This window comes from Sceloporus occidentalis, unplaced genomic scaffold, assembly GCF_023333645.1.
Source record: "Sceloporus occidentalis isolate IW3139 unplaced genomic scaffold, rSceOcc1.0.p SCAF_30, whole genome shotgun sequence".
In the NCBI taxonomy this organism is placed as follows: Eukaryota; Metazoa; Chordata; class Lepidosauria; order Squamata; family Phrynosomatidae; genus Sceloporus; species Sceloporus occidentalis.
Genome location: NW_028317010.1, coordinates 1,867,437 through 1,893,662, shown reverse-complemented (window position 1 = coordinate 1,893,662; position 26,226 = coordinate 1,867,437). Strand labels below are relative to the sequence as shown.

General features: G+C 40.5%; 1 protein-coding gene across 1 annotated transcript; it reads right to left on the bottom strand.

Moving 5' to 3' along the window:
• Positions 1-572: 572 nt before the first annotated feature.
• Positions 573-25,131, bottom strand: LOC149298889 (bifunctional heparan sulfate N-deacetylase/N-sulfotransferase 2-like). The gene is made up of 13 exons (XM_089486895.1): positions 24,139-25,131; positions 11,601-11,688; positions 10,654-10,808; positions 9,155-9,340; positions 8,650-8,778; positions 5,218-5,400; positions 4,056-4,152; positions 3,563-3,686; positions 3,230-3,404; positions 2,369-2,539; positions 1,989-2,098; positions 1,072-1,174; positions 573-698 (listed from the first exon to the last, which is right to left on the bottom strand). The coding sequence occupies exons 1-13, from the start codon at positions 25,129-25,131 to the stop codon at positions 573-575; spliced, it is 2,640 nt and encodes an 879-aa protein (XP_089343021.1).
• Positions 25,132-26,226: the final 1,095 nt, after the last annotated feature.

Here is a 26,226-nt window from a genome sequence, read left to right as displayed (position 1 = left end):
TGCAAGATACTGGCTAGGGAAAGGGGAGAAAATTTCCACGGTCGGCTCAAAGCCATGAGGAGAAAAAATCTGAGATCCCAGTGCAACAATGGACTTAAAAAAGCTCTTTTCCACAGCTTGACGAATTGTAACCAGGAGAGCCAGTGCTACACTGCTGCTAACACAGGTCCATATGGCGCAAATGCCCAGATACGGTCATCCACAACACGAGGCGCTTAACCATACGGCCCAGTTGGGGGACCAATTTTGGTAAACACCTCAGTCCTTCTACAACCTTTCTCGGCATCCTGATTGCCAGAAGTTTTGCAACAATTAACACTTTTGTTCAGAAGCACTGTCAGCCTTCTGTAAGGCAATGCCCATTGTAGCACAAGAGGTCCACAAAGAACAAGAGTGGTCAATTGGCTTCCACACAGAATGGCCAACTTCCAAAGTGATGTTAATTGCTACAAAAGGGACAGGAAGGTTGTTCATGCAGCAATTAAAGTCCTTCTCAGCTTGGCTCAGTCTGTGCAGTCCTGCGCTGCGGCTGTGTGGATAAGTAGCCTGTAAATGCATGCGGGACACCATGCTCAGCTCCTGTTTGAATTCTGAAGCTCTTCCCGCAGCCATGTTGGTAGAGGGTGACCCAGTCGGTTTAGTAGCTTGGAAAGCTCAATATTGCTTTCACGATAAAAGTCTGCAAGGAAAGTCCGTGACTGTAGAAGAAAAAAAAAGAATCTATATTTTACAAGAAGGGACAAGGTTAGAAACGGTCACTAAACCTTTAAAATGGCACAAAATGAAGGTTTTACAGAGAGGGAATGAACTCCTTGGACTGTTCCAGATTAAGGCAATTAAGGTTTTAGATTACATTTTGTTAGCCAACGCTTTGTAAAGTTACAGAAACTTTTGGGTCCTTAGAGGTCTTCTTAAGAATGAAGAAACCTCTGTGGTACCACAAGGTTATCTTTTTCATTATTGGCCAAAAACGTATTACCTTCAACTAAAACCTCCGATTCTGCCTTTGTTCAAAAGAGAGAGATAGCCATTGTATGCCTACTGAGCTTCAGAGGCTTGCAAGACACTTACCGACTGTTCCATGTCAGGATATTTCCGGCCCTTACTCTTCCCTAGACACTTAGTCTTTCCATTCTCTACCACCTGGCACCAAAATCCTTTGGACTCATCAAACCTGGGTATAGAAAATCACAGGGTCAGCTAATAAACAAGGTTCTGATGGTAGGTATTTTATCTACAAGTTATTAAAAAAAGGAAATGTTAGCCATCAATGAACTATTGTACTTCCTGGTTACAACGCTGAGAAGGACAGTTTTTTCTGACATGGTGTTTTAAAAAAGGTGCAAGTGCTAATATAGCTACACAAACTTTTAGAAGCCTTTTTTAACATATGTTTAAGACCTAAGCAGAAGCGGTAAATTTAGTCTTTGAATTGTTACCGTGAGGAAGGTTGACAAATACAGTTATGGGGGGATAAAATTTTGATTTTTAGCCAACCTTTGACTGGTTTCAAAAATGTTGCTAGGTTTGGAAATTAGGCTACAATGTTGTAAGGAACCGGCCTTGACCACCACAGGCTAAAATGACTAAGATCACAACTATACTGGAAGCAGTACCAGCCGTCATAACATATACCCTATGTATGAATATCACAGAATTTATTTAAAAAGGTATGTAAAGATTATATATATATATCACTACACCAAAACCCGACTATGAACGGCAGCAAAATTGACTTTGGAAATCTTAGCTGAATTCAGATGGTCAACTTTGTGTTATCAGCCAAATAGAAGGCAACTAAAATTGAAATTGGTCAATAACTGGAATTCCTAAGCTCTATCTTACTGAGGCATACAGTATATTTGAGCCGCTTCTGTATATTTTGAATGTGAACGTAAGCATTACTGTCTCTAGCAACCATTCAATTAAGCAGGACATCCATGCCATTCTGTGGTTCTCCAATAAGCTACCACTACTTGATGTCTTACTTGAGGGCCTGAGTGTAATTGAAATGTGGTGTCACACTCAGGAACTTCTGCACGCTCTCCATGGCTGAAGCTGGGTCATTACGCAGTTCTTGGCCGTCCACAATATGGATCTAAGACAAAATTCTTGTTATCTAGGGAGCCATCAACAATAAAGGTATCCCACAGACAAAAATTTTTATCACCCTTGTTACAAAGGGCTTCCAACACACTCAATGACGTTAGCTTGATGCTTTAGTACCAAAAGAAAAACAAAGCCCATTGAGCAGAAAATGGTTAACTGGGCATGGAAGATGAAGATAAATATTCCAAGATGTAAAATATTAAAATAAAACTGAATGGAACAAAATATGTTATTTTTTACTAGTGCCTAGCTCACTGACCTGGCTGGCTGGGAAATAGGTCTGCCACCTTTCCAGATGAGTCGCGTACCACCCAGGCGACAAGCAGCGGTTCTGAAGGTTTCGGAGATCTGGTGATGCGTGTGGTCCAGCTGCAATCACCTGCGCAAATGTGTAGTTCATCGCCACAGGATCATTGTGGGCTCGTTGGTGCTGTTAAAGGACACAACATACAATATGAAAGACCCCAAAGCATAAAAGAAACCAAGAGAACTTTGTGGTTCACAAGCCAAAATATTTTATTTAAGTAAACCCATGGTTAAGAGCGTCCTCTATGCATCAGTGCTAGGTCTGCTCCAGCAGTTTAGTTCTGCGAACGCGCAAACACTTTCATGTTTACCTTCTGCGATTATAAAAGTGTTCTTTCCCATTGCAGCATAATTAATGCAAGATCGAGTGGTTCATTCAATAATCAGTGAGAAGAAACATAGAACCCCAACATCATTGTGTCTCTGCCTCATTAGGTGTTTTCAATAAAGCGGACTCCACTAAATCTTAAATGAAAGACCTACTCAATGTGCACAGTTTTACTTTGGAAGAGATCTCAGAAAGTTAACATGGCAGATAAACTGATTAGATAATGCCGACCATGCCACAGGCTGCCATGGAGTGATCATTGAAACTGCAACACGCCAACGTATAGTGATCAGCAAACACAATACACAAGCTACTGATGGTTTTTACTGATGAATGTAGCCTGTGTATTGTGTTTGCTCAGCCCTTTGAGGACCTTCCACCGCCAAACTAATTTCAAGCATGAGCAATTGGCTTAAGATGTTACATTGAAAATAAAATCACCAAGAAGTATTACATTCATGCACAAATTAGAACAAACAGTATTACCTGGTACCAGGAGTATGCCCGGTCAGCAGGGTTGATCAAGATGCAGATAATTTTTGCTCTAGGAAGTAGAGCAGCAGCTCTCTTTGGAACCACTTCTGTGTCAAAGTAGTTGGCACTCTTCTCGAACATGAAGTCTGTGCTAGCGTTGGAAGGCACAGGGAAGAACTCCATATACCTTGGAGGAAGGAGACGTAATTTGCCTTCAATTCACTAGACATAACTACAGGTGTCCAGAGCTACTTGGAAAACAAAAGAAGGTCTCAAAAGAAGTTCCTTAAGAACTACTTTTTCATCAACCAACTCTGAAGTACTCAATGAGCACAAAACACTTACCAGTCAATGCCTCTGTGATAGTTTAATCCGTTAAAGAACTGGATTTCCTCAAACGTGACTGGACTCTGGAAATTGCTTGTGACAGCAGGGTGCATGTTCAAGAAGGAGTACAGAGCCGTCGTACCTAAGGTGAGGTGCATTAGATGAGAACAGGGGTAGACGTGATGGGGAGAACAGCAGTTTACACACAGACACATATAGACGTTGAGGTATTTGGAGATAAAAAAGATAATATAGTAGATAGCTGAAGATACAAAAATCACAAAAACCCATCTCCCATACAAAGAAAAAAAAATTATTTCAAAGCTCCCCCTTAATAAATGTATCCAATACATGTGCATGCAGCACTACCATCACTTTTATTGTGGATGAGGGTGATGGGAGTTGCAGTCTATAAATGCTCATCAGCCAATATACATACATACACATGGCACCTGCACACATGGCTGGCATTTTGAGCCCTGGAGAGAAAGGTAAACAAATCTCAAAATACCAGTCTTTTGGGGTCCCACAACCAGAAACTTAGGCAGTCGGTCACAGGTCTTTTCCTTCGACCAAATATCCTTATGCCGCTTGTCGTCGCATGGATTCTGTAAAACAAACAGTTTGCACAACAATGATGAACATGCTTTTTAAGAGTAAATGAAGACTCACGATCAAATGGAAAGAAAATGGATCAGGTTTAAAAAATATAAGGCAAGGGGTATCAAACTGACTTGGTGGGCTCGTGTATGCACATTTGTAATTTGCTAAATGTTGGCACTATTTTTAAAACCATAGCAATTGGGGGGTTTAATCATGGGGATATTTATGTTTATGGCTCTTGGCCGCTTAAAAAAATATTGGGCTGTCTGGCAGGAACATGACCAATCTGAAAGTGGAAGCAGCGAAGGAGCTTCTTCCATTACACGCCTTGATCTCCAGAGACAGAGAGAAGAGCCAGGGTTTGATTTGATCCAAGCCTGAAAAATATTTCCCTTTCTTCACTGAAAATGTATTCCTGAAGCCCCATAAATCATGGAGTGAAGATTAATTGATGCCCAAATAGTTATAGATTTGTATGAATTGTGGCCGGTTTGCATTCACGGACTGGAGATTCCTACCCAAGTAACTGCATGTTATTGATGTGCATGAACTGAATTTAAAGAAGAATGTGATCATGCTGTATTGTTACATCAAAAATATATCATTTGTTGACAGATAAGAACTGTTTGCTCCTTTACTTTGTCCTTGGGCTCATACTACATTTACTAAAACCATATGCCTGTCTGTGTATGTTTTAATATTTAATTACTGTTTACTCTATGGTCCAGGCAGTTTATAAATGCATATACATGTTTGATGGAGCTAGAATAGATTGGAAGCAGCTATTGCATTGCACACAAACGGCTGCCTATTAGTACATTACCACCGAACATGGAAGCAAAGAAATGCATGCCGCTACGGAACACACGGTGAGATAAAATGTAAAAGGGCCTATCTATATTTCCAGACTTTCAAAAAAATGAGAAGGGGAAAAACACGGCTGCTCCCGTTATCGGTTCTTTCACAAACAAGAATGTCAAAAACAGATCAGCAACTCATTACAGAATACAGTAGATACAAAGTTGTTCTGACCCCCACCGTCGCATAACGTAACAAGGAAGCCCACTCGCCTGCCAAAGAGGGTTCTTTTCTTGTGGGAATATTTCAAAGTATTTCTTTGCCAGCAGGACAGGCGGTAGAGTCTGCAGCCTAAGGTTGGTCCAGCACTGCACAAACTTCACCAGGCTTTCAAATGTATAAAGCCCCAGGCGGTCATTGCCGTAGTTTGAGAGATGTGTCATGAAGATGCTGATCTGTAACAGATGCACACAGAGATTGCCATCTAGGTTAACTTTCCTAAGTAGAGCACTTGGCTGCATAAACACTCATTTATTATTGATTTGGCCTGCGGGGAGATAAGACACAGTAAGTAGGGCGTGGTGCAAGTGATTGGGGTTTCAGGCAGACTTCCCATTTTCCCCATAGAATTCACATACGCTACACGTTGAGAAGCCTTTCTGCAACTAACAGAGCTTTGATCGTTAATATTTCATGACCTCTCTATGGCGTCGTGTTTAATATTTCAGCTGAAGGAGAGGAAATCTGCCAGATACTGTGTTCTGCTCTAGTCGTACAACCTTGGAGATCACCAAGAGTCATTCCCTCAAAGACCATCTTCCTGTAAATTAAATATCAGGATGTGGAATTATGCAGCAGAAGAGATTATATATATATATATATATATATATATATATATATATATATATATATATATATATATATATATATATATATATATTATACACACACACACATATACTTTAAAGACCCTAGAACGACATTCTAACGTTTAAGTGGACCGGTAGTCACGTCGTCATCCAACCACCAGGAATGCGCTGCATATTATACAGCTAGTTTTCATTTAGTACAATGTAACTTTGTGATATTAAGAGTTTTATATAAAATAGTTATAAAGCCGCGTCTACAAGGTTCTGCTCTATGACAATATAATTGCAATTTAATATAAAGGCCCCTGAATAGCAGTATTCTTAGACCAGTATTGAGAGTGGAGTCTGCTGCGACTGCTGGGGAGGCAGGAGGAGGACACTCTCACCACCTTTAAGCACCGCTTTGTTTTGATTTAAAGACTCATCCTCACATTCTTCTGGAGGTTGCATGGCATATTTTATTCAGAACAGCTCTGCAGAGGTTTGAAATACACATCTCTCGATAAGAACACTCTAGAAAAGCAATGAAATCCTAACCTATTAATATTCTGCTGCATTGTAAATAACACGGCATCAATGCTGTGCATGCCTTAAAGGTGCTGCTATACTTACACAAAACATCAATCACTCTCTCTATTATGCTAAGAGAATAAACCTTAGGAGATCGGTAACCTTTAATCTGGAAGGGAGAGGGGCAGATATCTGCAGCTTAACACAACCTATAAAAGCCATAAAATATGTGTAACAGATACTGACGGACTAGCCATCTACAGTCTAAGGCGTCAGAACACCGAGAACTAATCCTGTTGGACCCTTTCACAGTTAACACAGCACATACATTTGCGTCCTCAAAATTAAAATAGTCATGGGTCAGCAATTTGTAAAAATTACGTGTGTCCCGGAAAACATGGCTGATGTGGTCACCCTACCCCCACGGGAAATGTATATATAAATGATGGTGGGTAATGGATAACGCTTCCACTTAAAATTAAGGGGGTAGTAGAAGCATTATTGAACACTCATCTACAGACACCAGACAAGCCAAATCACCACTCATGGACAGCTGTTTCGTCCTTATTGAGCGGTGATCTGGCTACTGCATCTCTTACCCGAGATTTGTCTAAAGGCTGTCTTGTACAGCGGGCAATTACTTCCAAGGGATCCATGTATAAAGTGGATATAGAGGCAAAAGGTGATCATTGTTGACCTTATTTGCATGCGCCTGCCCAGAATTATATATATAACGGCAATGATTGTTCCTAGCAGAATCCTTTAGTAGGCTTGGGTTAACCTTTTATTTATACTTCACAATAATTATAAATCATAAATTGCGCTGGTCTGATGTGACAATGCAATTCACGAATTGTCATCGAAGGATCAGAAGTTAATAAAGTGCAAAGCCCTTACTCTGCTGCTGAGATATACAAGCTACATCTTGCAGATGAAACTCAGCCAAGGTGAAAATAAGATTTTTGGGGGTTTGAGTTCCCTTGGGAACAAAGACCGCAAATATGAACCAGTTAGCCCATCCTGCTGTAAAAAAAAAAGTTCCTTATTGGCACCTCGGGGCCAGCCTGCTTCCACTAGACTGTGAGCTGTAGTGAGATACAATATATTCCATTAACGTAATGCAGGGTCAATTGAGCCATAGGAGAAACACACCAGGCTGACCCTACACGATTACATTTAAAAAAGTGACTAAAAAAGAAAAAACTGCACCCCATAGGGGGCTGCACATGTATTCTCAAATATCACTAACCTTATGGAATATCTATATGTCTACTGTCGAAACCGTACAATGCCAGTTACAGACTTCAGAGATGGCATAGCAAGAGGGAAAACTTATATATAAAGTAATAAAGTGTTAAGTTACCCAGCAGCACGGTAAACTATTTTTAACTACTTATAGCATGCAGGGTAACTTATACAGCGTATGCCGCAAAAAAAAAAAGAAGAATGAAGGATCAGTCAAGAAGAAACAATGCTATTCTGAGATGTACAAAATACAGCATTAAACAGAAGGGTGCCATGTCAAAGCTCTGAGCCCGACTCCTGCATTATAATAAGGAACAGCAGGAGACGTTTCACCCCGCACTTACACAGACAGGTAATATCTGCTGGCTGTCGCTGGGCCATTTCATGACAGGTCTCCTATTACTGCGAGAGTCACAACAGGACCCAAAGCAGGCGCAGCAAATTTACATAGCATGGCATTGCAGAGGCTGCACGGGGCAATCAGAAGCTTGGCTATCCCAACAATCCTTCCCTCTTCTTTTAAAGCGAAAGGACAACCTAAAAGCACCAGGGGCTTAAACGAACGCTAATGATCAATCTACTTTTCTACAGCAGTCAGATTTTTAAACTTCTTTAACCCGAGATGCATTTTGTCAGAGGGATAAAGACTTTTATGCAAGAAACTCCCTAACTGCGTAGGAACTCTATAGCTATAAGTCAGAGCTTGCTGGACACACCTTGAAATATTTTAAGCACTTTGATGTGGATGAAAGTGAACGACTAAACCTGGGAACCTGCAGGAATAGAGATATTTAAAGGGACAGTCTAATGTCTGACACCTCTACTATAGAGGTGAGCACTTTTATATGCATTCTTCCTCGATAAAAAAAAAAAAAAAAAAGATAAATAAAAGCACTTTATGAGATGAAAGTACATGTGATGGCTGCAGTGTACCTTTAAGCTCCATTTAATATCCCTTATAAAAGTGCCTAAACCACTGCAAAAATCTGGAAAAAATAGCAGAACGGGTCCTTATTTTTTTATTTTATTTTTTAACTTGATTGCTTGCAGCTATCGCGACAATGCCAGTTGCAGTCTCACCGGATTCAGAAGGACGGTTAGGAACAGCTCTCCTCCACGGATGGACTTATCCAGTTCTTTGGAGCCCCCGGGGTACTCATTGTAGAATATAGTGTGAGTAAAAAGCCCACAGGTCTGTCGCGGCAGAACCTTTATAAAGAAGACAAATTAAACAAGATGCTAAGGACGCAAAAACATGTCTTACACATAGACTCTACTACATAAATATGTTTTGTTTTTAATAAACATGTTTAAGCATACCAGGCATTTACTGTAATTGTATGAGCTGTCATAAACATGCTAAACAAAATGAAATCGTTTACGGGTCTGGGTCACGACTTCACAGTGATACTGCACGCTGCCCCATATGCAAACTAACTGGAGTAATTAAGAGTCCATTTTGCATCATGATATTAAAAAGGGCAGCGCCAACTTACTGGTCATATAAAAATCCGTAAAACAAGCTCAAGATGGCAGATTGATGTAAATCAAATGAAGCAAACCAAGCATGCAAAAGTTCTCCCACCATTATATTACTGTGGATGAATCCTCTCCTGTAGCGGGCTGGCCGGAGATGAGGATACTCTTCTGTGCTGGTAACCTGGATGCTCCACACAGATTTCCATGCCTCATAGAGTTGGCTGTGTATCGGGTAGACGCCGGAATGATGGGGTGCCACCGCATACCCCAAATCTAAGGGAATGCCATGTTCCTACAAGACAGATAGTGTGCATCTTCAAGTTGCGATTACCAAAAATCCAACCAAAATCCAACCATCCAATCACATCGCCCGATAAAGTTGTGTTGCAATAAAAGCAAATTCCCTTTTTTTTTGTAAATTAATTTTATGATTTTGTTGCGGGTTTCGCAGGTGATTGTTTAAAGGATAAGTATTATTTAAGGGGCTCACTTGCGTTTCACGGATCTGCAGTAACGTTTGACAGATGCAAGGCAGTGTTTCCATAACAACTAAGAAATCAGCATGACTTTACTAATAAACACACTTTTAATTTTGCTTAACTGCTGGATGGATGAAATCCATAACTCACTTAAATCAGATTGCTTTTGGTAAGTGGAAAGCACCCTTAAGATTTGGCTTGATTAGTATGTGGAAGTTATAACAATGTCAATGAAAACGCCTGTGTTCTAGGAAGTCTTTTGAGACTCACACACATTATTAGGTACCAGGTTCAGATGGTTTAGGTATCTACTAATTAGGGTCAGTGGTTTTTTTTGTGTGTGTGCATTGATGTCAGGGGAGGGCTGGCAGCCTAAGGCCTGGGGGGCAAGTCAAGTGAAGTGGCTCCGCCCCCTCGCACTCACCTTTCACCCCTCACGCTGCTCCCATCACTATGCGGCCATCAGACTGCTGGAAAACTGATCTAAATGGCCGCTGGGTGCTGATGCCACCGCCCGGAGCTACTTTAATCCTTTTTATTTATTTATTTAATATGCCGGATCGGCTTGCCATATTAAAAATAAAGTATTAAAGTAGCGCCGGCCGGCAGCATCAGCACCCAGCGGCCGTTTAGATTCGATTTCCAACAACCTGATGGCCGCATAGTGATGGGAGCAGCGTGAGGGGTGAAAGGTGAGTGCGAGGGGGCAATTGCCCCCCTGCCTGGCCCGCCCCTGATTGATGTCCAGATGCATGCGTCAAGGATTTTGAAAGATATAGGCACTTGTGGAATGCAGAACTACTATGTCTTTCTGATTAGCTAACTTCAAAGTAGGGCAGAGTGCACACATTTATTAGCCCCCGGGTGCAGGGACCTGTTTGTAATGTATAAATAGTAATTGTGTTGACTGACCAGAACAGAACCGGTTCCAGATATATGCCACAGTTAAAGGGAAAAACGATCCATCATATGAATATGATAGGATTGACTTTAAGCCATTTTCTCCCCTTGCAAACAGCCACCTCAGGAGAAGGGGGTCTATAGTGATTCCCCAGTCGCTTTCCCAAAAGGTAAACATTTTTATACAGCCCCATTGAACACACAATTGTTTTAAGCTGAACCCTACCAGTGCAAACTGCTTGTTGAGTTTCATCTGCTCAGCCAGGACAGTAACATTGTGGAACAGGTGAGGCTGCATGTGACTCCACATGTGAGGGAACCACCAGAACTCCTTCTTGTGCTGCAGCAGCATGTCATCTCCTTCATCCTCCTCATCGGTACCTGGATAGAGCAGCAGACGTCAGTATAGCCATGTTTTGGGCAGTCCCACATACTGAACTCCAAGCACCACAGCGGGGCTGGAGATCCCTTAGACTTTTCTGAAACACCAACCCCAATCAGTAAACCAACTCAGACTAAGACTATCTTTATTTTTGTAAAGCCAAGAAAAGCCTCAGAACGGGATAAATTCAATTAAACTGAACTGATAATTTTATGTAGATTATTGGGAAAGCAGTCATTTCATACATAATAGCCATTTACCAAATGTGTCCATATGCCAGGTGTGTTATTGGGCTTAGCAAACAACTATGGTATTATGTTTACTTTATTATAGAAAATATAGAACTCATACACATGCTAAAAATTGATGCATAGGATCCAAAAGATTAGAGCTTTGCGCACTATAGCTTGTCTTGCTTCACTGTAAAGAGAAGCAAACATTATAAAAAGGGACTTGCCACGCCACCGTTAACGGCCAATGTTTGTATTTGAGTGACATCACCAAGGACGTGGATCCAACAATTTGCCGTTCTTGCAGTTCTCCTAAGCAATATATATTTATCAGCTACAAAACCCACTCTTGAAAACGTGATCCTCTAAATCTATTCAAAATGGACCCACTGTAGCAGCCACACTACTGCCTAGGAGCAATGGAAATATTTTTCTATTGTTACACATAAAAAGACATGCTTCAGCTGTCTGGTGTATTAACCCCTCCAACATTGATTCATCTCACTAAGATGGAGTGGTTTTATTAGGCTGAGGAATATAACTTATCTTGCTGCAACTTACCCGTATAGTAGAACTTCCCAGAAAAACCCAGGTTGAAGGTGAAATTAGGAACTAGTGTTCTCAGCTTGCTCTGTGTGTTCAATAGGGCCTACAGAAAAAAAATACACATTATTGTTAAGAATGCTTGGAAATGAGATATGGGGAGTTTTCAGAACACTTGACAAGTGGGTGATATGTCACGGTAAAAAAAAACAAAAAAAACGTTAAGCAATCTGTTTTTGTTTGTTTAGCAAATCACAAAACGCTTCCATTAGGAACAATGTGTTATTCAAAACAAAAGAAAACTGTACACAAAATAAAGACACAATGGTCAAAAGATAAAGCCCGGCTGGCGGTGTCTAAATTTCTCAAAAGCTCACACACTTAAAGTACAGAGTTAGGGACAACTCTTGAGCTCTCCCAAGATAATTCTCTGTTAATTAGACGATGGTAGAACTCATTAGCACTGGACTTGGACTGCACCTTCACTCCGGTTGAGGTACTTGCTCAGCTGCTCGAGAATCCTGTATTCAGGTGCTGTGGGTCCAGGTTAAAGGACAGTTTAATATTCCTAACACCAACATTAAAGAACAACGCAGCCTATCGGGGCAGGAAATCTCTCCTATGGAAGCCATGGAGAGCTTGCCATCCTTGCACATGGGTGTCCCCATCCGCAGAGGTCGCAGAGCCAGCACTGGAGATGACTGGTGGTAAGTATATTCAGCCAAACACATTTCCTGCATGCAAAGGGGAAGGGGCAAACACATTCTGCGAAACCCCCCATACATTTGTGAAAGCAACAGCACAAAAATGTAAAATGGCCTCAAACCGTTATTTCATGAAGGTGCATATGATGGCTGGAGCATCACTTTTCATGTCCCTAGGCGGAGGCGGAACATGAAATCCTGCATCGAGTTCAGAGACAATATACAAACGCAGAATACAACTCGCCTCTAAGAAAGGGTCAAAATCATTGCAACGCTGAGTGCAAAGATGGCAAATACAGTACTTAAAAAAAACTTTAAGACGTTGATTTATAATATCCTATGGAAGGAAATTCCATTGTTCCATTTGCAAATCAGTTATTAATTACTATTTATTGATTCCCACAGCGCCATCATATTCTGCATCGCTCTCCAATGGGATTAGACAATTGCTCTGAAAGTGATCTAAATACATGGCACTGTACAAAGACAATATTACAACAGTACACATTCATTTGCTGAACATGAAAGATGTTAACCAGCTGCTAGAGAAAACTGCAAAGGCCTGGAAAATAAATTGGTTCACCAAGCAAATCACACCATTTTTATACAAATGAGTCCACTGGAAACAACATAACAGATGGAGGGTTGGGAACCAACTTACTGAATGTCAAGTGAATCTCTTAAGAGCAAATGGAGCTTTTAAACAACTGAAGTTTCAGTGCTGTTAAAGAATACATATTAAAGTTATACTTTAATAAAGTATTTTAATAGGTATTTTTCTTTATTGGTACTGACCCTTTAAATGAGTTTTACTGGAAAGATTGAGCGTCTCCCACTCTAGGAGTCTAGGTTGTAACCTTGTTTTACGGCTGGCAAGTTAAACTGTGAAACATTTTGTTTATGCCAAATAACTTTGGACAAATAACTCCTTCTCCAACTTTGATCATGCAAGGCAGGTAGGTACAAACTATACGGCTGCTAACCTTCATGGTTTCCCAGACATGTAGATGCCAAAGGTACAATGAAGCCCCTACACGGTTATACCCTTGTATTAGGCTGCAGATGGGACCTCGGGAATAATCTAAAAAAGCTATTAGAAAATAAAAGTAATACATAAAATTGAACCGGATGAGGGATGGGACTAAAAGCTTTTGGAAGTATATTCTAGTCTAACTACAAGAGCCTGTTACTAGGAGACGTAAAAGGAATAAAATTATATGCTGAGATAGCAGTATGGTGCAGGCTATTCTTAAAAACTAGGACACATTGTAGGAAATTGAGTGTTATGTTTCTGCACACCATTCTCTAAGATTATTTGGAACTAGAAGAAAAATATAAAATTCTAGCTTTCAAACCCCCTCCAAAAATAAACACACACAATCATCCCTACTTGGGAATGGCCTGTCAAGATGGGCAAGTTATTTAAAAAAAATAAAAATAAAAAAGTGAAGTATATTATTTCATTACGCCAATTAATGTGCAATTAACTTCCCAAAGTCCGACTTCTTAGGGAACAACTAACCCTTTGAAACACCATGCCCCCATTGTACAAATAAAACAAAACAAAAAAAACAAACATAAACGTGGCTCTTCTTTGGGATCCACCTACAAATCCAAACCCCAAAACGGCAGTGAGATTTCTCCTTGGATCAATAAGCTGTTCCCCCATATTCATGTGAAAATAAATACTAGGGACAGAGTACACTTAGTAAAAAGTCTTTTCATCACTTATTTTAAGCATAATCCCTACTTATTTAGATTGGTAATAATATATACTCTGATAAAAAAAAATAATCTTTGGTGATAATCAAAAGATCCAACTGTTAATGTAAACATTATGCACGACATATGCATTTGTGACAAAATAATAAATGCTTCAATATTATGAAATTCCCTAAAAAAAAATTCTAATATCAAAATGTTTTCCACCTCTCTCTAAACTGGATCATGGATTTTATATATGTTCGTGTATATAAAATTAGACATCATTTTCAAGCAAGCCTAGGACACATTTAGCCGTTTTGGGACCTCTACATCAAATTCAAATCACGCAGCAAAACTGCAAGCCTAATGTTATTTCATCCAAATCCCCAAGACTCTCTGGTGTATAAAAAGGAATGTGCAGACACGTTCCCCAAGCGCCAAAAGTCTTCCAGGTTGCTGGATTTCTAGAGATCATATTTCAGGACGCCACCAAGCAAAGTTCACAACGCATGTTTTCCCAGTGTATAGAATAAGTACGCCTAAACCAGGCCAGGGTGGGTATAATGCCTGACTTTTCATATTTATCTGATTTACACATCTTAATCATTTGTGGACTACGAAACTTTATGGAGTCATTCTGAAAACTTGGGTTTGCCTTCGGTGATCATATTTCTACATGTACAACCTAGACAGAGGTTCCAATCTCCCGGGTGCGAACATGGTCGCAGTTCATTTTAGTTCTGTATTAACACCAGCATACTGAGAATGTCACATTAGTTGTAGAGATTGAAAGAGGTGGTTTTCAGCATCGTGAAAAATACCTAGTTGAAATATTTACAGGTCAGGAGAAGCAGGTCGGCAGGCTCTAAAAGGGTTACCTTACACATGAATACTTTTGGTATGAGTCTTGCTTTAAACTTTGGTTCAGATAATTAGAGGATTTTTTTCGCATCAAACCAATCTCTGGGCCATATCTAATAAAGGAAGTAAACTGTATTTAGTAACAGATCACCATGGCAATCCTGCTGTTCTTCACCCAGAAAGAAGCATAAATTCTCCTTCCCGTCACTTCTCCAGCCAAGAGCAACATCTATGTGCCAATACCTACAGCAACAGTCGTTCTGGTATCACAACTACTTAGTCTCAAACATCCACTGCAGGAATTACTTACAAAAACAAGAAAAGGGTTGGAAGGTCACAGGATGCTTCCGTGATGAGCAGCGGCAGATGTGATGCTATAACTAGGCAATAAGAGACTCTCTCTCTATATAGTTTTATGTCATTGTATACCGAGCCAAAAACGTTAAAACTGTTACAGGGTATTATGACATTGAACTGGGTTTAAAATGATTTCTTACCTTCTATTTGTTAACATTTATATATAAAGAAAGATTGATATTATAGCCCCTGGCTCAACACAGGTAAAGCCTGGATATGTTTCAGAGTTGTCAAGTGTGATGGCTCCACTATGAGCACTCAATTAACTCAAAGATGCTGGTTCTGCCAACCAATGTTCCTAGCAAAAAAAAAAGCGGCCGGTTGGTTTATAGTCGCTCGTGACCAATACATAAAGCATTCTAAGCATTTCAATCACAGCAATATGAACCAGGATAAAGGTGTATTCGGGAATGTTGCGTTATTAACAAATATACCGTATTTGCTCGATTATAAGACAAGGTTTTTTTCAGAGCAAATGCTCTGAAAAATACCCCTCGTCTTATAATCGGGGTCGTCTTATAATCAGACCTCAAATAGGTAGGTCTGACTATGAGACGACTAAGATCCAGATCCCCTGCAGCTGCAGGGGATCTGGACCCTCCTGCCCCCCCCCGCCGCCCCACTTACAGGTGCTTCTGAGTCCCCGGGGGCAGCGTGTAGATGTCTAAGCGATTCGCGTAGACAACTTACGCTGCAGCCGGAAGGAGGTGTGGCTAGCAGCGGGGGTTGTCTGCGTCCATCGCGCTGACCTTCCCCGGCTGTCAGAGATCACCGGCACCGGTGCGGGGAATTCTCTCTGACAGTCGGGGAAGGTCTGCGCGATGGACGCAGACAACCCCTGCTGCTAGCCGCACCTCCTCCCGGCTGCAGCGTAAGTTGTCTACGCGAATCGCGTAGAGCTCTACACGCTGTCCCGGCTACATGACAGGGGGAGGGAGTGTTAAATGGGGGGCATAAGGCATTTCTGGAGGCAGAGTGCTCTGTGAAATGCCTTTTAACCCCCTTAATGCCACTCTGCCTCCAGAAATGCCTTTTTAACTCTCCATGTGCCACTCTGCCTCCTGAAATGCCTTAAACTCCCTATATGCCACTCTGCCCCATAATATGCCTTTTAACCCCCTTAATGCCAGAGTGGCATATAGGGGTATAAGGCATTTCTGGAGGCAGAGTGGCACATAGGGGGTCAAAAGGCATATCATGGGGCACAGTGGCATATAGGGTTAAAAGGCATATCATGGGGCACAGTGGCATATAGGGGGTATAAGGCATTTCTGGGGCAGATGTGCATAACTGGGGGGGCAGGTTGGAAAATAGAAGGAAATAAAACCAAAATATTTTTCTCAATTTGGGGGGTTGTCTTATAATCAGGGTCGTCTTATAATCAAGCAAATATGGTAATTTCAGCCTCGTGTGCTGCTTATTCGAAGTACGCAATAGGCATAAACTAAAAAAAAGCTATGTAAATAAGGAGGACACAGCAAAGACCGTTCAGACTCATCTGTGTATTTAGATGCCACAATGGCTTTACTGAAAGCTGCACTAAATTAAGGAAGCAACACTTGGTAGTTGGAATAATACTGTTTAGTGTGGATTGCTGGCCTGCATCAAACAAGCCACCAAAGTGAAGCCTCTATGGGGGGAAAAACAGTACATTAGAAAATGCCATAAGCATTCATGAAGGAAACACAGTTATTACTTTTAGAGGCACAAAGGTGAAAAATCTGATGTCTCAACGGGCACCATTGATCCTGCCATTGAAATGTACGAAGTGGACTGCGCAAAATCCTTCCCTGCCGTGAGCAAGAGGTGCCGTGTTGCGAACAAGCAGCATGGCAATTCAGGCACTCTCACACAGCAAAAAAACCAAGGGTTTGTTCCATTTTCTACCCTACCAAAATATACTCACCGTTTCACAGTCTGACTCCAGTATACGGTATGGCCAGAGGGACAGAGCCGCAGAGGTACTAGACAGCAACAAATGGAAACTCACTCCCTACGCTCTGTATTAATTCCCAATGGGTGACTTCACAGATGTCAGGAACCATTATAGAACCGTTAGAACACATCTGCTCTTTATATAATTCAATTTATCCTAAGATCTATTTTAACAACGTTTCTCCACTGAGGCTATGATGACAGCCAGGCTTTTAAGCCATTCCTTAAAGCAGGTTAAAGAGGCAGACATCTGGTCCAAGGGAACCGTACAAAATATGCTTGTTCAGCAGCGAGAAACGGACATATAGAATTCTGAAACAAATAGCCAGAAGATGGCTGGCAATTATTCTCATTTCTCTTGAGTGAGAATGACAGAAGAAAGTAGCCATATCCAAGAGGAGATGGAGCCTTTTACTGAGCAGACATAAAAACAATACATATATGTACTGCTTCCTCTATAGTGATATAATAGAATGATGCACAGGTACGCATTTCCTATATCCTGTGTTTTTATTTTATCAGTGTAATTATTTTAGTTAGTTTTAAGATGGTATTTATCTAAAGGGACGATCAGACATGGCCAAATGTGGCAGACGAACATGAAATCGGTTTCATATCTCTAAGTAAGCTTAAGCTCCTTCTTCTACCCTCAACTTTACAAAGACTGTCTGAAGCAAATAAACGTAATACAGGTGGAGGAATGATCTTATCGATGCTGGGAGCAAGAAGCTGAGATTGCTGATCTCATCCATATTAGGTAGGTTTATGATCCACATCTCGCTTATTGTAATGCATACACACTATTACATGTTTGTTTTTGTTACATTTATTAAATTATGAAATATAGGATTTCGAAAAAGTGACGGATGCCCTTGAGGAACACGGCTTTTGAAATAGATGAAACCTCAACTGTATTATTTAAAAGCCATTGGGCCCACCTAATTTCCGACATGTACTTCTGTACTGCTGGTTTCCTGGGTAGAACGTTAAAAAGTCATCCTCGGCACACTAAGGAAACATGCGGACCTACAAATTAGCATTACTCATACTCATTACGCATGAACGCAATGGCTAGATCACTACAAACTCTGTATACTATATCAGGCCTCCGAGTTAAGGGTTTGTACAAATCTTTTGAACGCATGCAGCTCCCTGCGATTAACTATATGCAGAGATGCATTTTGTGACAAGCCGTGTTGGAACCTGGTGACTAGTTTTGTCTGCTTCTTTTGCCTCATTTGACGAATGTTTTGAAGGTGACAGACAGAATGAGGAGTGGGTGGAAAACAGGCTAAAGAGATTTAACATTCTTCTGTACCGGTGGAGATTTAGAGATTGACTGGAGTTACCATGACAGCACATCTGCCACATGATAAATCCCAGACAAGACCATAAGGCTGCACGAGTCTCACAGAGCCTCATCATGAGAGCATTACAGAGGTTTCCACACTCCACGGGTAGTACAATCACACACCGACCATTCTTCTCCTTAGAGGAGTTCCAATCATTCTTACCCCTACTATCAGATTAAACAGAAAATGTCTTAAGACGGACATTTTCTTTTTAAACTTGCTGGGGAACTCACGGCCATGTTTTAAACATCTTTACCTTTTGAGCAATTCACCAAACGCCAGTTTTAGTTAATTGAAAATGTCAGGAGTGCAAGGACACTCGCAGAATGGGACAAAGGAAGCATTTTAAGTCCAAAATTGCAGGGAAAGCTTTTTTGTTTTGAATCCCGACTTGTTTAATTTAACAGCAGATGCACTACAAAAACATTAAAGATAGTATTCTTTCTACTGAAAATTATTTTTAGACATTCAGGGTTACGGTCTCTATCTGGTGTTGCAGTAAATATAGACCAGGTGCACATCATGAGAAGAAGCAATCTACACGAGTGGAGAACATGGAAAACATTCAGCAGCAACGTCGTAATTGTACAAAAGCTTTAAGCTTCTCAGAAAAACCCTTCCTGATCTAACGAGCCAAACCGAGCTGGGACTTCATGGGGTGCTTTATCAGAAGGGGATTTTTGTATGGATGGTCAAAGCGTGCGGGAAGGGGAGGAGGCAGGAGACTATTCCGTAGATCCATCTGTTCACCATGTGTATACGTTTGTGTATTTAATTAGTGCAACACACCAGCATATCCGACAATGGCTTTTATGTACTTTTATTTCAGTCTATGAATACATTGTCTACATTATAAGTACCTCTCTGCTGGGAGCTGAATGGCTTTCTAGTGGCTACATAAGGAGCCCTGTAATTTCTTAAAAAATCATTTACATATTCCCTAAATAGTTTTGAGTTACTACAGGATTGATCTGGAAACTCTAAATTACATTACTGGAGAACATATATAGCTGCCTACCTTAGGTAATGTCCTAAAATGTGAAGTGCTGAACCTTATCAAATGCCAGACATAAGACAACAAAACATAAGTTGGACTGCATGAGTTACGCAGTCTTTAGGGCCTACAAAGACTCTTAGTTCATGACTGATACTGTAAGTGTTGGCATGACATATTTTTTGTCCAATACCAAGATTTCCAGAAGTGAATAATAAATTTGTGGAACAAAGAATACACACGAATAGCGATTCCGTGGTGTGCCACTAGGTGGCTAGTTGCCCCTTGCAGATGTACTCAACACGATAAATTCAAAGCTATAGCCCTGTGCTAATCCACAGAAATTGGGCAGCATGTGACTATCCATATTCTGGCACTTGGCTAAAACCGGACATGTTCCAGACAGAAAGAGGCTGGTATGGAACAAAAACACAGGAACAAGGTAGAATGCATGGTTGTGAAAGACAGCTATCAAAGGAAGCTTCAAATGTGGTTTCATCATTTTTTATTTATAAAGCAAATTGGTGAGAAGTGCTTTACTTGCATGTGCAGTACCTCGAAGCAGGCAGAGATAAGGAGCGGAAGAGAGCTCATCTGCTGTCTGTCCGTCTTATTAAGTGTCTGTTTTTACTCCTGTGATTCTTGTAATCCAATCTGAAAACTCGCTTTAAGTCAACGTCATTCCCTATTTGAAGATTATACATCCAGTGGGTTAATTATATATGATCCATCTGCTTCCATGACATAAACCTGTATTCACTTTTAATTAACATTCTTCCATGACTGGGTAATCTCACAAAAACACAATAAACATATTTACGTTTGACCATATTAGCGCTAATAGGATGTATTTTTTTTTAAATAAAGGTTTACGTGTACGCTTCCACAAAGATGGTGATGCACTGCCTGTATCATATATTCCAAGTGATGAAAGACCCAAACAGATAAGGTGTTACGCTACAGTCTCTGCGGACAGCAGGCATCGTGCGAGACCAAACGTCGGCTGGCTGACAAGCTGTCATACAGACACCCTGCTGACAATGCCAGCTCTCCCATAATCCCCATCCCAAGCAGCCAACTATAAAGCTGGTCCCTGCAGCCCTCCATATAAACAGGACCCCGATCCCTCCTGTGGTTCTCTCTTGTTTTGAGTCCAGACGGATATCAAAAAAAAAGTCCTTCAAATGACATGAAAGGAGCAGCCAACTCAGGGCGTCAAAACTTCACGCCTGGAGAAAATTAAAATCCTTCTTATGTGCAAATCCTATAGAGTCTGAAACCAAATCCATTTAGCTGCGTGTTCGTTTTCTCTTACTTATTAGCCACATATGATGCACACGGCATTCGCCTTGTCTTTTGGGTTTCTTTGTTTTGTTGAGCAGCACATTTCGGTGTTAACCCATTTAACATCGCAAAACCAGTACCAATTTGCAAAGCACGGTAGCCACTTGGAAACCCCATGACATTTCCCGTGCGTGAATTATTGTCTGCATATACAGATTTACATATTAAAGAAGCATTAAAACACACTTATGCCAATACATATATATACATATTTATATAAAAACACACACACCACAGAAAAGTGAGAACGCTAGCTAAGAGCGCTAGGAAATCGATAGCAAAGCATTTTGCTAATGTTTTAGCCCATTCTAGTAACACTTCAAATGCGCAATTAGCCAATAGCTTGCCATTTAAGATATCCATCGGTAGAAATTAAGTTTGCAGTTCAGGATTTTAAATACATACAGCTATTGTCATTTCCAAATCATGCCTTAAAACTATAATTACTTTAGCCTGTTACATGTAAGCCTCATAATTCCCAGAGATGCAGAGGAAGCAAATAAAGAAACCATCGTTCCTAGCCAAGGCACTCTAGGAAGACTCTCTCAAATGGTTCAACAGGGACCCTTTCATTTACCACACGCACACTCCATTATTTACCTTAATTAGACATTTAAATGAAATTCCTTGGGGTCTTATAGCCGCAAATACAATCATGAATGTTGCCCCCAGGGTATCCATGGCTTGATAGCAGTGTTTACACAACATCAGATTTGCTTGTTTGTGAGCTCTGATGTCATTGGTTGTCATTTTAATGAAGTCACTAGAGTGATAAACCAGCACTGCCGGGTACATTTTTTTCAGCCCTTTATACATAAAGAACACGTATATGTATACATTGAAACTGGCTATGTATTAACTCGGAGTACTAAGAGCAGAATGTGGGACAAAATGATCTTATTTCCACGGTGGCGTTTTTTGATTTCTCAGCAGAGAATGATGGATTTGTATCGCTCCCTTGGCTTCTGTACACAGATCACATTTCTGACTGTCAGCCAATGGCAATGGGACAAATTCCATGGAACACACAGATTTGAACATTCCATCTCTAGTCATGTGAGGTCTCCAGCTTAACCCTTTGTGAACTAGGAATGATTCAAATAGTATTTTACGCATTTAAGGGGCCACGTATACACTGCATCCAAATAATGGCGTTTTTTCCAGCTTTTTTAAACAGCGTGCAATTTTAATTGGCAGAAACACACAAAGCCCAAACGAGCAAATTGCAGGTTCGTAAACTGCAACCCTACAGTGTGTAGGGGCAGAAAAAATCAAAATATTAATCCGCTTTGACTATTGTAAGGGGAAAAAAAAGTAAACAAGAAAAAAGTGCCAAAAGAAAAAAAGGCTCAGAATTTGGTATAAACACAAATAGTTTTATTCAGTGACAGGAAGCGAAGCCCTTTTTAATGTATAACCAAGCTCCGTGTGTAAATAATGGATCACAGTAAGTTATATTTGTGTATTTTTTGTGATTTCAGGTAGACCATTTACAGCTTTCTACACAAAGCTTATAACTCATAAGAGAATAGTAAAAGCCCCTCAGTGGTGGTGTGGGGGAGGGAGGCTCTCAGACAAAAAAAAAATCAAAAAAAAAATAAATCGCCCCTTTCATGTTAACAGTAAAGAATTATCTCTTTTCCTTTACCTCTTTTTGGCTCCATACATTTTAGCCAAAGAAAGTAATTGAAAAAAATTAAAATATGTTCCAGTTATAAAAAGTAACATTCAATATATTGCTAGACAAAGAATTGCCACATTTTTATATCGCGTAGGCAAGATGAAAGCAGTCGATTTGTTAAAATTAAAGTAGATTCGATGACTTACTTACATAGGTTGATGCCTCTTTTGTTTAGATTTAAATGCGATTTTAAGATTAGACAAAGCATGAATAACTTGAATTATGTCCAATATTAGCTGCAAAATGCAGTGACCTATAGGTGCCTGGGAATGCATCATATTCTGCTTGAAGAGAAATGTTGACATGCTTCCTCTTTAAATTGGAGGTAATGGGAAAAACTAGAAGATATCATGCATATACAGCAAATTAATTACCACCGCCTCTCAGCTTCTCGGTATTCATGATTTAGCCACGTGGTGAGTACATCTTCATCTCAGGCCAGCAGCACAGATATAGGATACAACATTCATCCAACACCATCCATACCATTAGGTGTGCACGGTGTGCTAAGCCGTGCTGGATCTGGAGAATGTTTAACACGTTCCCTCTGTGTTAAGGTGCTTCCAATAAACATACACCAAGGCTCTGCCTAGACAAACGCAAGACCAATGAAACCTTACAATGGGATAATGTCAGATAAAGAGATTGTCCTAACAGGATTGCACTCACGTGATTTGGAAGGGGCTCTATGATGACTATGCTGCCACAATTGTAGGACAGTAATTAGGCTTCTGCTTTTGTGATATTAGTTATTAGCTTAGCTGGTAAATTAACTTAAGATGTGCCTAGGCAGGGTGTCATTTTCAGTTCTCTGCACGTTAATATACAGATTTAAGGCGACTTATAAAAGAAAACACTACTGAAATAACCTCATACCACTTAGTGAAGCACATCATTCACATCATTATAACTGCTTAAGACATGGACATGTTAAATGGAGAGTAGACAACAGAATTCAATACTCAATTAATGGAAAGTTGTTTTAGGCGACTGGTTCACTATAAGTAGAACTGAATGAGAAACTAGAGGAAACCAAAATGACAAAGGGTTACATATCAGTTCCACTATTATCCGTTGCACATCGTTTACATTTTATTTAATGCAGTTATTGACAATTAAAAAAAAAATGCCAAAGATATTAATTTTTTGTCCCTGTGACATGTATTAGACTACATACACACCAAACACATATACCCATTGTACAGCGCTGTGAAATATAATGGTGACACATAAAACCAAATAATTTTCAGTTAGCATCACAGTATTCACCAGAATCCTTGGGGATTCTCTATCTGGGAAGTACAAACTACAACGTGCTTAGCGATTTCATCTCTGGCTAATTTTCTTACGGCTGTATTTTCCATTTTCCCCCCACTGGGATCCTGATATTCTTTATACCACAGTCCTTCAAAGTGTACTCATATATGCCATATCATTTAAGTCATATGTGGCAATCTTTTTCACTTAATTGCGAATCTGAATGTTAATACCACCATGTTTTGTTTTGTTTTTTGTTTTTTAAGATGTCGAGCACAACAGAAACAGTAAAAAATGTGATGCTTTTTATCACTTTCAAAACCCCACCCACGAACGTATATCGATCAATCCTTTTTGTATGCCTTACCTCAACATCAGACACTTTCATACGCGTGCCTTCCTTGCCGACAAAAATATCATCAATATCCACCAAAAGGTATCGGTCCAATGTGAGGCACAGGCGCTTGCCGGTTAAGTAGGCAATAGCATCAACAAAGATGAGCTTATGTAGCCAGAAGTTGAGATTGTTGCCAAACAGAACCCTTTGGATGCCATCATGGAGGCCCAAGTCCTGTACGACTGTAGCATGAAGTGCTTTGTGGGTAGGAAGATGTGGGATAGATTCAGCAGACTTGGTGCTTGCTAACAATACAGGTTCATATGTGCTGTGGTTAGACTGAAATACTGTCCAGTCATCCCCTGGGAGAGGACCCTGCTCCACTTCATTTGCTCTAGTCACATACAAAAGAGGAGCATTAGGGTTAATATGGTAGTCCTTCAAGCCCAAGTTGGAATGTAGAAAGAGGGGGAATCCTTTTAGCTGTGCACTCAGTAAGCTATTCTCATTAGCTTTGAAGAAGCCGATAATACCAACTCCGTACTCCACACAGTATTTATCCAGCAGCTCTCTGTTCCACGAGTCTAAGTTCACATACTTTAGGATGTTCTCGTAAATGATCAGAGCATAACGACCTCGATCTTTATCAGTCAAAGTTGGCATGTCTCCCTTTCCGGGAGCAATTTCCGTCCTATACTTAAAGCGGCCAGACTCCAAGATGGCCACGATCTCTTGACCAAGCTGGGAATAGATGCTCTCCACAAACACAAGCACTACTGGTTCAGTACGAGAGGTGTCTACCGATTTGGCAATTCGCCAGCTGGCTTGGGGCTGCACCAAAACCCTCTGCTGGCTACTGCAGTCACTAAAGGGTAACGGTGGAGGCTCCTTGATTTTTGGGTTGTTTGTCACATAGTAAGCCAAGAAACACATAGAGGCCAAGCTGAACGCAATGAGCAGCAAGATCAAGCGATGGAGTTCCAGTTGTCGCATGTGACGCACTAATTTCCATAAATGAATCATGGTGAGGCCACTTACCTCACCTGCTTCTAAGGTTCACCTACACTGCTTGATCACTGTCCTTTGGCTGCACAGTGTGAAGATTTGGAGACCCTCAGGAGAACAGCAGCAACAGCAGAGGACAAGGCAAGAGACACAGGATGCAAAGAGGCGAGAATCCCTCTGGTCTGCCATTTATGTCAGGTTACCATGGCCTCCAATTCCCATTGCTTCTCAGTACTCCGCTCTGGGCTATTCAATAGATGGCCTCCAAAAGATTAAATCCCAATCATCTCTTACATGTCTCCTTCCTCTCGTGTAGGCATGGCACCTCTCCCTCCACAGATTTAATCCAGCAGTTTAATCTCTGCCGTCAGGATGCGCCCTAGAATTGGACAAAAACATTCTATTAAAGAAAGAATAAAGCTGGCTGAAGCAGACATGGCCAGAATTAACATTTTAACTGCCTGGCACTAAGAACTAACCAATATAGGGTCAAAGTGAAGAAGAATATGAATTATTGTTAATTCATTGATAGTAGTTATTTTCCGGTTCTTACAATTAAGTGTATTGCACACAAAATGTATTCTGCACTGTGTAAAAAATCATGTTACATTAAATTGTTGCAAAATAAAGCAGAAATATTCTATATTACACTTGATCCCTGCAGAAGAAAATAAATGTCACATCCCAGTAACTTTCCAAGATCAACACTGCTTATCTTAGGTACACCGTACAGTTGTGAAATGATATCCCAGCCTAAAAGCACTAGAAGTTTCAGTAAACATGAGAACATTGCTAAATACTAGTCATGCTAGATTTTGCACTGCTTTAAAACACACGATAAAGGAAGGATAATTTAAGTGTCAAACAACCAAATGTTAAAATCGGTTGCATCTCAAGCTTGTTTTTAAAGATATATTTCCTGCTCGACAGGGGAACTTGGGGTCAGTTAAGTTGTTGGAACAGATTTCCCATGTTGCTTGCAAAGAAGGGACAAGGTGCCGAGCAGCACTGTTATGCTGTAATATCTATAGGCACAAGACAGGATTCTTTCGCTTTGGGTGAAATCACCCGTAGGGTAGAGAGAGAGAATAAGTAGAGAGATTGTAGTACTAG